General features: G+C 40.6%; 1 protein-coding gene across 1 annotated transcript in view; it reads right to left on the reverse strand.

Moving 5' to 3' along the window:
* Positions 1–13,846, reverse strand: part of ACACA (acetyl-CoA carboxylase alpha) — a 236,484-nt gene that overhangs the window by 91,730 nt on the left and 130,908 nt on the right. The window contains exons 36-40 of the mRNA XM_058675532.1: positions 10,707–10,748; positions 9,450–9,665; positions 8,049–8,204; positions 6,459–6,662; positions 692–847 (exon numbers count right to left, since the gene is read on the reverse strand). Of these exons, the coding sequence (XP_058531515.1) occupies positions 692–847; positions 6,459–6,662; positions 8,049–8,204; positions 9,450–9,665; positions 10,707–10,748 (774 nt within the window). The remainder of the gene's footprint in view (positions 1–691; positions 848–6,458; positions 6,663–8,048; positions 8,205–9,449; positions 9,666–10,706; positions 10,749–13,846) is intronic.

Raw genomic sequence — 13,846 nt, forward strand, 5'->3', positions numbered from 1 at the left:
AATTCGGTATTCTTTTGATAGCTTATTCTTTATCTGTTCCATTTTCTGCTGATAGACTTTCCTTGCCTTGTATTGGTAGAAGAAAAATCTGCAGCATAGATGATTCACCACATAGATCAAAGGAATTTATTTTCATATAGAGGATGAGATTCATAATGTCATATTTTCTCATGTTAGTTTTTATTCAGCTATAATAAATCTCCCACAAAAGGACTTATACTTTAAATGTGTACCACGGACTCTATATCCATTTGTCTATGCTGTCTATATTGATTTTCACTATATTAACCTTGGCCTATCATCTAAGTACCTGGGTGATCTGAGAAAATAGAAAAATGAAAACCAAACTTTCATGCCTCTTTTTAAATAACCCTAATCTGAATACAGATATAGGATATACATATGTAAGTCCTTGCATAGGTTGTTGCAAAGTACCATATTGGGCATGTAGTTGTAGTTTACTCTCTTCTACTCAACAGATTTCTGTTCTCACTATTCTTCCTGTTAATTCATTAAAGACCATCCAATATCTGAGTCCACAGTTACTGCATGAAATAGAAGTGAGAATTGTGTCAGGATATTTTCCTGCCCTTTCTAGTCAAAACTGCATCTTAAAGAAAATTCTGGAAAATTTTGCATCCTTATCCATGCTGGAATGCTTCCGGCCCATTGTCCCAATAGCGTCCCCTACCTGCCGAAACATCTCTGGGATATCGTAGATGTACGTTGTCCCTAGGGATTGTGCCTGGAACCTCTTTGATTGCAGTAGGTCTTTGGTCACATACGGAGTATTGATTAACATCCCATGCAGTGGCCCCTGTTTGTCTCCATATGCCTGAAACATGATCTGCAGGAAAAACAGAATGGTATGGAGAATTAAGAGACAGAAGGGAAACAAATCAGCTGCCAAGAGGAGATTTTCCATGAGTGTGATTTATTTTTTTTTGGTGGACTGAGCAGTCAAAACAGGTGTTCTGAATCAGGTACTTGATGCTATTACCACTTTACAGATAATCAACTCCAAAAGAAATAGTGTGTAATTAGCAGGTTGCTGTCACTTTTGAACTACATGAAATCAACAATACAGTGAAATATTCTTCTCTCAGAAACAGAAAGATGCTCATCTTCTAAACTGAATTAACTACCACATACTCAAAAATGAAGTCAACCTAACCAGTTTTGGCTAAAATGCAAGAATTGCTCAAACAAAAACATAAACAAACAAGTAATACACTAACAAAATTTTCTTCTGCTTCCCATGTAGAAGTCTAGATTAAGGCTCTACCAATATCATCCATGCTTCAGTCCGCTTGATTAGAAGATGCCTGTACGTCTCACTGGCCACGTAAAAACTTCAAAAATATCTGCCAGACAGTTCATTCCTATTGGTTAGTAAGACACACTCTATAGTAAAAGAACTGTACTTCATTAAATTATGTGTGTTAAAATACATGTCCTAGGGGCCCGGCGCAATAGCATAGTGGTTAAAGTCCTCATCTTGCACACACCGGGATCCCATACGGGCACCAGTTCTAATCCCAGCGGCCCCAGTTCTCTGTTTGTGGCCTTGGAAAGCAGTCGAGGATGGCCCAAAGTTTTGGGACCCTGCACCTGCGTTGGAGACCCGGAAGAGCTCCTGGCTCCCGGCTTCAGATCAGCGCAGTACCAGCCACTGTGGTCACTTGGGGAGTGAATCATTGGACAGAAGATCTTTCCCTCTGTCTCTCTTCCTCTCCGTATATCCGCCTTTCAAATAATAAATAAATAAATCTTTAAAAAAAAAATACATGTCCTCCCCCAGTACGATGTCTACAACTAGTTAACAATTGCTGCAATACCTATTTTGTTACATAACAAAATTACCAAACTCGTTTTTAATCATTTTAACTCAAACATTTCTAGAAGAGTACTTTACACTCCATATATTTAGTTTTATTTGCTTATGAATATTTATAAAGGATGCCATTATTTCAATTCAATTAATATTTATTGAGTGTTCATAGGTTGTATAACACTAAACTAGGAACTTTATGCATGAATACATAACATATAGATCCCCATGCAGAGAATACAAATATAGATGGGGCGTAAGGCTGTGGGTATCTAGACCTAAGAGGGAAACACATGAACACATCTCTGTGGATCTAAAACACAGGCACAGAAACGGAATTAGCTTTCCAAGCCCAGGATACAGGTCAGCTAAAGCAATCTCTGGCCTCCCTAGCTCTTCATTCAGGGCAGTTAGAGTGTTCTGCAGGTTTCTCTGTTACAGACAACACTGTCTCAGGCCGCCTAAAGGCCAACAGATGGAAGCTCTACATCACTGAAGGGGAAAAGGCACCACGTGGGAAGTAAAATTAGTAACATCTTGAAAGTGTGAAACAAGAAATGAGAATTTCTTTTAAGGTTTTATTGCTTTATTTGAAAGGTAGAATTACAGTGAGAGGGAGAGACAAGAGCTGGGAAGAGGGAAGGGGAGAGGGAAATGAGAGTGAGGGAGGAGAGTGAGACAGATTTTCCATCTAGCTGCTAGTTCATTCCCCAAACAGCAGTAACAGCCACGCTTGGGTCAGACAAAAACCGATCTGGAACTCCATCTAAGACTTGCACATGGGTGGCAGCTTACCCGCTGGATCACAATATAGCCCCAAACAACTATGTATTTCTTTTAAAATTTTATTTTTGAGACTCGCTTAGTAGCTTATAAGGCTAATGCTGAATCTACAGTGCCGGCATCCCATACGGGTGCTGGTTGGTGGCTCAGTTGCTCTACTTCTGATCCAGTTCCCTGCTTATGGACTGGAAAAGCAGCAGGGTAAGGCTCAAGTCCTTAGGCCCCTGGACCTGTGTGGGAGAGCAGGAAAAAGCTCCTGGCTTTGGATTGGCTCAGCTCCGGCTTTTGAGGCCATTTGGGAAGTGAACCAGCAGATGGGAAGATCTTTATTTCTCCTCTTCCCTATGAATCGGCCATTCAATAAAAAAAAAAAAAATCATTAAAAAAAATAAACCTATTGATTTGTTTGAAAGATCGAGTTACTGAAAGAGGGAGGGAGGTGGGAGGGGAAGAGATCCTCCCTCTGCTGCTTCCTCAAATGGCCACAAATGTAAGGGCTGGAACAGGTTGAAGCCAGAAGTGATATCTGCATTTCGCACATAGGTGAGGAGGCCAAAGATTTGAAGCATCTTTTCCTGCTTTCCCAGGTGCAGAAGAGAGTTGGATCAGAAGTAGAACAGCCAGAACAGGAACCACGTAGAGCAGCCAGAAACGATGCCCACGTGGGATGCAGGCATCGCAGGAGGTGACCTCACTTGCTGTACCACAATGCTGGCACCCAGGACAGTTTTTAAGAGATTTGAAGAGTTAAGCAAGGCAAACTTACAATGTGAGAAACCTAGGTCCACAGGACGTAAACCAAATCAATAAAAAAACAAGAGTAAAAGCAGCAGGGTCAGGAACTACATCTCCTGTCTATTGAGAGACAAGATATGTGGGTTCAGGGGTTTGAGACTCAGTTTTGCTAACTCCTTAGATGAAGTCAGGTAATAGTTGAGGCTGGTAACATTTACTACACATACTGTGCACTGAAGAAGGAAGATGGAGAGAAGCAATTTAGGTACATAATTGCTGGTGGGAATTTATAATGTCACAGCTTAGGTAAACAGATCATCAGTCTTATAAAGTAATATATACTTCCTAGATCCAGCAATTACACACTTATATATCTACCAGAGAAAGGAAAGCATATCTAAATAAAAATTTATGAATGGATTTTCAGACTTCACTCTTAACAGCTCAAACTGGGAAATAAAACCCAAATGTTACCCAACAGGTGAATGGATATAAAAGTTATAAAATCCATAAAATGGAAAGCCACTCAGTAATAGAAAGAAACCTATCCATGCACCACAGATGCATCTCCAAAAACACTGTGCTAGGAAGATGACAGACACAGAACAGTATACATTGTTTGATCTCATTTATATGAATTTCAGGGCAGGCAGAATTAATCTACACTGACACAGAGCAGATTGGGGATTGCCTAAGGGTGGGATCAGTGTCTCTACCTCTGAATGCAAAACAGCATGAGAAGTTTTCGGGAGTGAGGAGACATTCGCTACCCTGATAGGAATGGTGGTTCCCAGGGTGCATACAATCACCAGAATGAAGTGAACTGTATACATAAAAGGGAGTCCACTTTATTATATGTAAGTTAAACCTCAATAAAGGTGACTTTAAAATGTTATTTCTCTCTCGTGCTACACATTGGAAATCAATTCACTTATGCAATGCATTACACAAATCTTGTCTCCCCACTATGACTGCCTGACATCAGGGTTCATTACAGCTTACTCCACACTAAGGCTATCCAAGGAAAAGGAAAGAAAATGAAACTCAAGCCAGTCGACCTTGTTGCTTATTGGCAGAATGAATAAATGATGCGTAAGGACAATAGGTTGATAGTAATGATTAGTAAAGGAAGCCCCTGAATGATCCACTATCCGTTAGTTCTCTTTTCTACTGTAATAAATGTGGTAATTAAAACCTGGTAAAGTATATGCCTTACAAGTTCATGAAAATATTAGCAAATTTTATATATTGAGTACGCTTCTCCAAGGCCATCAAAAGGGCTTCCTTTAGAAACCAATGTCTGGCACACACAGCCTGCACCCTTAGAACTCCATATTGATGACATGAGGGTGCATACCACATTGCAGGGAAATGAACTGCTTGTCTTCTTCTACTGCAATTACAAATTTCTAGAGATCTTTTTTTTTCTGACACTCTAAGAGATTAATAAAGACTAAATTAATGAACCGATGAGTGAATGATAGACATGGTTCTGTATTAAATTCACACGATTCAAATTTGACAAAAAGTGCCTGATAGGCAAGGGCTGTGGGCTGTGCCTCGAGTCGGTACCCCGGCAGCCACAGATCCTGAGCATAGTCTGCTGTGGAGCCTGAGGAAAACGCCTGCCTTCAGAGCTCCCTAAGCACTGTGGATGCATGCTACGAGGAACCCCCAACCTCAGACACTTATTAAGAGCTTGTTTTGTGCCAGGAGTGTACCACACTCAACTCAGAGCACCTGTGCCTTGTGCGCTCCGAACCACCAACATCAGCCATGAGGGAAATCTAAGAGCTTTCTAGTAAACAAAAGGAGAAAAAAAAAAGTAGCTGTGAAGAACAAACATATTTATCAGAAACATTAAAATCTCTGGTGGCCATCTTGTTTTTCACAAGAATGGACCTGCCTTGAAGCCATTGTATAAGTTAATTAAAAATATCCCTGCACATGGAAAGCTTTGACTGAAAAAGTCTTTAAGGTTGTCCTGAAAAACATCAAACGCAGCAAAACTGATTGCGTCCTTTCTCCTGCTCACCCCTCATGCTCTGTGCGAGCTCTCTAACTGTTCACTTCTCTCAACAGGATGGATCTCTCTGGCCATCTAACTGGTAATCAAAGCACAAAATGAAAGGTCATTCTGACAACTACCCAGACTGAAGGTTTTAAAATTCATCTTCACAAGACTGGCCAAAAAAAAAAAAAATTTCTTTCCTACTTCTATTTCTGGATTTAAAAGGATGTAGATAAAAAAAAAATAACAGAAACACATAATCTCTTCATGGCACCCAATGCATAGAATAGACTGAAACCTTTGCTTGTATATATTGGAACAAGTTCATCCTTTCATCAGTAGGATGCACTCCTCAAGTTCAGGCCAAATTCATTAAAAAAAAAAAAAAAAATCCAAGTTCTTACACAGATAGGTACCAAAGGTGAACCAATGAAAATCTAGTATCATAGACAGTGGCCCAAATATTTAGAAAATAAGGTGAAGTAGATTCAAAGGAAATTCTCTTATTATAGAATGAGTCAACTCAGTGACTTCAATTTTTCCATCTGAAAAATGGGTTCAACTTTGATGCTTTGTTCTTGTGCAGGTATGTATTGCTCTGAGCTTTTTGAAGCTAAGAATGGATAAATAGGACACACTTACCACTTGACATTGTGCATGCTGTTGGATGCTGCTGAAATTTTCCTTGCTAAAGCTGGAAATTGTGGACCTATTCCAACAATCCTTTACTCACTTGAAACTGAGGGCTTTAACTATGCTGAAAACATATAGGACAAAGCAGACCAGAAAAGACTAGACTGCAGAAGTGGCCCACAAGCCCTCTAAGATAAGAGCTCTACATTACAGCATGACCACTGGAGTTAGGCTCACGCAGCATGTGTTAGCACTCACCAAAAGGTGACAAAATCATGACAGAGAACACAGCACTTCTCACAAAGCCAATGTTTTTCAAATTCACACAACCATTTGGACAAATAAAGGACAACCTCCCTGGATGAACCGATGGGTTTTGTGAGCTTGGGTCTTCTGTATCGAGGACAAGTAGTTTACCCACATGACCAAATCAAAAGCTCTAAAGAGTGTGCTTGACCACTGTACCTGTGCTGTCCTGGAGTCAGTCACTTCCTTGTAGAGGCTGATGTCCAAGTAATAGCCAGACTCGTTTGTCAGGAAGAGGCGAATGGGAATTGCCTTTCCAGTTGGTGTCAGGCGAATGTTGATTTTCAGTTCTGCCTGGAGGACGCGCAGTTTCCACAGCCGACTTCCATAGCGCATTACCATGCTCCTCACAGATTCCTCAATCTGACGCAGACATATCAAGCACAAAACTTAAACACCTTGCAGCTAGGGCCTATTTAAGGCCTGCCCATCTTTAGGACAAGAGGAATGAGGAAAAGAGGCTGGTCTGTGGAGATGTATGCTAGAAATAGTCTTTTAAAAAAATACAAAGTTTCTTAGGAAGTTTGGAACAAGTCAGGGACAGTTTCTGCTGGTTTGGGAGCTGAATGGTTTTCTCTTCCTCTCAACCCTTTCTCCTTTCCCAATTATAGTCACACTCTATATCAAAGATCTACAACAGGTAAAATTAAAAGCCATGGGATTTAAGACAAAGCCCCAAATAAGAATAAAATCTCTAGCTAAGTAGCTATTAAGTAGCATTTATATGCATGGTAACTATGTTTCATTGCACTTACAGGACCTTAAATCAACATAGCAATTACCAACATGAGCTTTTTTCCATACAATTTTATTAAACTTTATAATGTATGTCTTTTAGTAAATTGCACAAATTAAACAAAGGCAATTTGCAGGTGATACTAGAACATTCTACCCAAACATTATAGCTCTGAGGCTTGGTCTCCGTCAAGTTCAACTGGGATTTAGGGAGATGAGGCATATGATCCCACTTTCTCTAATCTTTTTACTAAGGCAACTCAGTACTTTAAGTCTGCAAGGTTAAGAGTTTTTTAGTTAAAAACCCTCAGATGGGTCAGGCGCTGTGGCCTAGTGGCTAAAGTCCTTGCCTTGAACATGCCGGGATCCCATATGGACGCCACTTCTAATCCCGACAGCTCCACTTCCCATCCAGCTCCCTGCTAGTGGCCTGGGAAAGCAGTCGAGGACGGCCCAAGGCCTTGGGACCCTGCACCCATGTGGGAGACCCAGAGGAGGTTCCAGTTTCCCAACTTCGGATCTGCACAGCACCGGCCGTTGCGCTCACTTGGGGAGTGACTCATCGGATGGAAGATCTTCCTCTCTGTCTCTCCTCCTCTCTGTATATCTGACTTTGTAATAAAAATAAATAAATATTTAAAAAAAATTCTTCAGACATGATTTCTTGTAACCAACACACAAAAGTGGTCTAGGAATATCATGAAACAGGTGCCAGTGGAAGAACAGAAAGCACTTCAGCATTGCTTCTACAGGACCAGCAAGCTGACACCACCTTTAGTTCTGAGTTCTACCTGCATTAACATTGCTAACATTAACAATTAGCAATATTAACATTGCTAACAACCAATGTGTAAACTTTACAATCAGCCTCACAATCGAATTGTAAACTTTAAAGATTTAGGGCTCAACCACCGAAGGGAGAGGACCTGTATCCAAGCACAAGTGAGAGGAACATGAATGGATTACAGTGCTTGTGCTTGCTAGTGCCAGGAGAAAAACTCAGGAGAAAGGTACCTTTGAGGGGTCCATGATGACTGTGGGCACGAAGTTGAGGAAGATGTGATTACAGTCTGTGCGGACGTTTGTGTTGTTAAAAGCAACTTCCAGCTCATCCATGGCTTCCAGAAGTAGTCGTTCCCCTTCATTTTGTAAATATTCAAAAGAAGCTTCCTGCACAGAAATAATCAACAAGTATATTAAAAAAAAAAAAAAAAAAGACGGGAGAGATCCTCCATCTGCTGGTTCAGTCTCCAAATGCCCCTAAATGCTGGGCTACGTCATGCTGTGGTCAGGAGCTTGGAACTCCATCTGAGTGTCACACAAGGGTAACTGGGACCTGAGTACAGGAGCTAGCACCTGCTGTCTCCCAGTGCACTTCAGCAGGCAGCAGGACTGGAAGAGGAGTGGGAACTCCAATTAAACATGAAACTAAGTACTGTGTTATGTGATGTGAGTGCCTGGAGCTGCATCACAACCCCTGCTGTGGGCTAAGGAGTTGATTAGCACTGGCTGGACTGGGCAAGAAAAGCAATAGAGAGAGAGACTTCCACAGACTTCTACCATCACTGGTCTTCTGTCAGTGCTTCATCCCCAGACCCTCTCCCTGTCTGCGTTACTGGCTCTGCTTGTCGGACCAAACCTGTATGCCACGCCTGGCATCCCCGGCATTATCATAGTTTAAAAGAGGCAATAAAGAAATAGCTTTTATGATTACTTAAGCAGCAGGATGTCATGAATCATAAGGTACCTGGTGAAGACACTGCTTTCCTCTGCCCCTAGAGTAAGTGCAGTGATCAGACACAGCAAGAACAAGCATGGGTCAGGTAAACAATCCCTGTCAGGGCTTTCTTTTGCCTCTAAGCACATCATTTCCTACTGATAGGTGGAGGTGCTAGGCATTCCCAGAGCTGCAGCTTCAATAGAGATAATAATTCAGATATGCCAAACTGAGCTATGCAGAAAGGGAATCTCATCTGTTTAGAAAGCTGAAGAAAGGTCAAAAACACGGTATCTGACAATATCCAACATACAGGAGAGTGCTATGTACAGACACTGCCCAAACCTCTGGACAGGTTGATGAGGGGGCTCATTCTCCCGCAGCTTTCCTCCTTACTCTCTGTCCCCATTGAATTCTCCTGCTGACTTTCCCGTTAAAGTGTTTTTCCTTTTATCCAGTCAGTGGTATCAAACTTCTATTACCAAGAAATCGATGGGGGCGGGCGAGGATTTCTTGCAAGGAATATTTACTTTGTGACAGAAATGACTTAAAAGATTTTGTCTGATTATTGGAAAATCAGATAAAAGGGAACAGGCACCATAATTAAAAGAAAAAAAAAAATGAAGACTGATTTCCAGCCAGGAATACTTTCCTGTCCCTTCCTTGGAGCTATCTTCCCATAAAAGAGCAACACTCACCTTGGTGACCAGATCAGAATGCCTGATGATTGCACGAACAAAGAACCTGTAGTCTGTCACTTCTGTGCCTACTTCCACCTTGGCTGCCCCAAGGTACAGGTGCATCTTGTGATTGGCACACGGAATGGCAGTGAGGTCAAAATTTCTCATCCTGTTTAGCTCTAACTGGAAAGCCAGAGCAGGCTCCAAGTGACGATAAATCCGATCTTCCTCAAACTGAGAGGAAAGGAATCAGAGAAAAAAAAATAGCTCACATGTGGCAATTACAGAATTAGCTTCTATGTGTAAGTCAAAGATGATTGGAAACAGAAACAGAAGCAATGTTGTACTAATGGGCAGCAAAAAGAAGCTCCACCCGGCTAACGCTAACGCTTACACACGATTAGGCAAATAACTAATCACTCCCCAAGCTCTCAGGATTAGGATGTTTCAAGCGCTAATATTCTCCATTAGAAGCAAAGAAACAAAAATCTTAAGTTCTCTAAAAACTTCCTGCAGCATTTAGTGTTTTCTAACTTGTGTTTTATAATTAAGCACAGATTGCTTCAGATTACCAGCTAATTCACATGCCCACGTTCTGGAAATACCCCACGAGTCTAAACGCTTAAAGGAAGGATCCATGTCTTAGCACTTAGGGCACAGCAGAAAGGATGGTAACAGACTGTCAGCGTCATACAATTTCCTTTAAAAAATGATCTTTTGGTTTGGAACATACTGTATCCTTAGAAATACAGTTATAGGTGCAGCTTCTTAAAAAGTTGTATTGGAACACTAATATTACATTTTGCTGACACCGTTTTTCCAGATTGTCAACTGAATGAATGGAGCCAAAAAGCCAAAAATATAAGCTGATAACAAAAGGAAACCAGCACCATCTGAAATACTGTAAAGGTAAAAAGCAAATGAAGGTTAAATGTAAACTGTCTGTTGATGACAAGACTAGCTCTGCTTGGGAGCTACTGCACATCACATCATGCAGCTTGTCCTGAAGCTTAGGGTGCTCTCCAAAGTTGTTGTCTCCTTTGGGCAGCTCAGCACACTGGGATGTTTCCAGAAACAACATGTCACACAGGGCAGGCTGTTTCAGTTTGAAGACACATGCAAAACAAAGCGAAGCACAGGCTCAATCCAAAAAGGAGAAGGCCAGGAAGATTTCATGGCAAAGCTTAGCTATTCTTGGGCTTTTTAGAAATAAGTAAGAACTCGGGGGGGGGGGGGGAATAAAAAAAGAAAAAAAGGAAAGGAATCAGGTCTTACCTTATCCCTTGCTCGGAATGTGAAAAATTTTGGAAATTCTCTCTGTGTTTAATAAAGAGGGAAAATGTGTCAGTTCTTCCTAGATAAAAAGCATGTAGCAGAAAAGCAGCCACACACCTACAAGACACTTTCCCAGAAAACATCCTTTTCACCCAGCCTTGATCAGGGAACATGAACAGTACCTCAGGGATCCATCATTTTGACCCTCTCTTACAAATCTGAGAATACCACGCTATTAACCTAACTTTAGCACCTACACTTTCCCAGGGAGGAAAAAATTCTTTGTTCTGGTGGTGGTGGTGGTGGTGGGGAACCAAACCAAACAAAATCTAGCTGCTCTTGGCAAACCTGGTAAATAAAACCAATCAAACCTGATGATACAGCCACTGAAATAGCAGTTATTGGATTGATTTCCCAAGTTTCTCCCTGACAAACTCTTAAAACATAAGCTAGCCAGCTGGCCTAGAATTCTCAGTTCATTTTTTTTTCTCCCACATTCTTTTTCAAACCAATGTCAGGGGTTTCAATGATAACATAAAGGTTTAAATGGAAATCCAAGATGACACTGTGTCACCGCCATCTGTGTAGGAAAGAAAGCAGTGAGACTGTGGACCCTGTAATCATTAGGCCTTCCTACTCTTTTGCAGAGCATTACACAAGAAAGCAACCAATTTACTAGGATCTTATTAATTAACAAAGATGAATTCAATTAGCAGAGTTCATTACTTTCTGAAATTTAACTTATTAACGCCCAACACCTCTGGTTTCTCGGATGGAAAGCTCTACTAGCAGTGTTGGAATCAAGTCATTACTATGTGCCTCGACAGGAGGTTTCATTAGGCATCTTCCTCATTATGAGTGCAATGTAATCAAATACTGGCACAAGATGGAGGGACCCAGCACTAGTTGCCTACAAGTGTCCTTCAACAAGCTTTTGGAACCACAAAGGAAACACACTGAAAAGCGCCCAGGTGGCAGGAATTCCTATGTGTTGAGCCATGGACTGCTCTGAACAACCTCTCGAGGTAGGTATGATGACCCCAAAGTTACAGGTGAGGAAGTGGTGGCTCAAGTGACACATTATCACAGGGCCAGATAGGAGCTCGTGTGTCTATAACACCAGAGCCTACATCCTTTCCAATGTGGGGCACTGCTTTTCTGTCTTTGTTGTAATCCAAATTGGTTAATCGGAAAATTTTTCTTTGATGAGAAAAAATTAGCAATTAAAACTTTGAGGAAAATAGCAGAATGAACGAAGCAAACTCATGCTGAAAACCTGTGGTTCTTGAATTTAAAATTTCCTGAATATTTACATGTGCATTATCCCTCACACTAACCCATTATGTCCCAAATTATCCCCCTTCATATGCAGGGCACCTATAAAGAGTTACACTAAATAAACACATCATTTGTATTATGCCACTGAAAAATTCACAGAATTGAAAACTTGGAACTTAATGGATAAGCCATTAAGCATGTATATTATTTCACATTTTCTCTGCATTTTATAGACCTCGGTGCTTGTTACCAAGCCCAGGGAAATTCCTTTTCAGGCTTCTGCTTTTCCTTGGTACTACTTTTACTAGTGGCATTTTGTTGTAAATAATGCCTTAATACCTCTCTAACTCCAAAGTGATGGTGATGAAGGAGCTTAGGGAGACTTCAAAGGTTAAATAGGAGGACTTTTTTGGGCTGAATTGTTGATAAATTTAATGCTCAAGGTTTATATAATCTAGTTTTGGATCTTTTGCTGTTAAAAAATATTTGTTTGAGAGGAGAGAGGGAGGAAAGGAGGAGAGGAGGAGGAGGAGGAGGAAGAGGAGGAAGAGAGAGTGAGCTAGCCAGCCCATTTCCACCTGCTGGTTCACTCCCTAAATGCCTGCAATGGTCAGCCAGGACTGAAGCAGCAAGCCAAAAGCCCAGAACTCAGGCTGAGTCTCCCAAGCACCTTGCAGGAAACAAAGTGCTTGAGCCATCACCCACTGCCTCTCAAGTTTTGATTACTAGGAAGCTGGAATCAGGATCAGAGTCGGGGCACAAACCCAGTCACTCCAACATGAGATGTGGGCACCCTAATAACCATCTCTGCTAGTTTTATTCTAGAGAGGTGTAACTTCCAGGATATTACCTAAAATGTAATACATTAAAAAAAAAGAGAGAGGTGGAACTCACAGCTAGAAAAGTCAAGGAAAATGTCAATGCAATTTTTAAACACACACTTCTTCCTATTCTGCCTGAATAGCTACTAATTAAAATATTTAGCATATAATTTATTCAATTATGTACATTTTTAAGATAAACACTAGTTTCTGCCAAAAACAAAACAACAGTAACCAAGATGGCACTTTTCCATTACACAAATCAAGAAAATTCACAGTAACTAAAGGGCATGAAAAGCAAATAGTTTGAATGGAAATGTCTTTATTAAACAGTAAAAAAGATTACTTCTTGGCAGAAGTGTGCAACAACTGCTAATCAGAAAAAAATAGCCCTCTTGTTTCATTGCATTTATTTTATGAATTTATTCTTCAGATAAAAAGAGCATTATTAAGGTTGGCTGAGAAAAGGTGTCATGAGATGGTGTCATCAGCAAAGCTTAGAACCAAAACTTCCTAAGTTTTAGTTCCACAGAAAAAGCCATAATTTTAGAATTTATGATTTCAGAACAAAAGATGACAAGAACTTGTGTGCAATGACAAAACAGGATTATCATGCCCTAATCCTGGGAGACAAAAGCCTGAATACTTTCATAAAATGTCACCTTTTATTTGTTGGCTCAAAAGCCACAAAATCGCAGAAAGGAAATGCAAAAGTCTCATCCAGTGGTTCGAGTAAATTTCTTCATTTCACCTCATCTTCATATTGCCAGTTTTTCCACTAACAGTAATCAGGTTTATTCCATTACTATTCTAAGTGCTTTCCAGGGCATTCTTCTAGTGTTATGGGCAAATATCATAATTGAATGTACACAAAGAAAAACCTTCTTCGCGTTCTGCCACCAAAAAACAAAAGAATGCAACATTTCTCAGGAAGGAATTATCCCCCTGCTGTGTTCTAATCAGCCAACCATCATCAAGACAATCAAAATAATTTGCCTAAATTAGCCAATCAAGACACCCTGCAAATCAGAGAATGTAAAA

Source organism: Ochotona princeps, chromosome 17, assembly GCF_030435755.1.
Source record: "Ochotona princeps isolate mOchPri1 chromosome 17, mOchPri1.hap1, whole genome shotgun sequence".
Lineage (NCBI taxonomy): Eukaryota > Metazoa > Chordata > Mammalia > Lagomorpha > Ochotonidae > Ochotona > Ochotona princeps.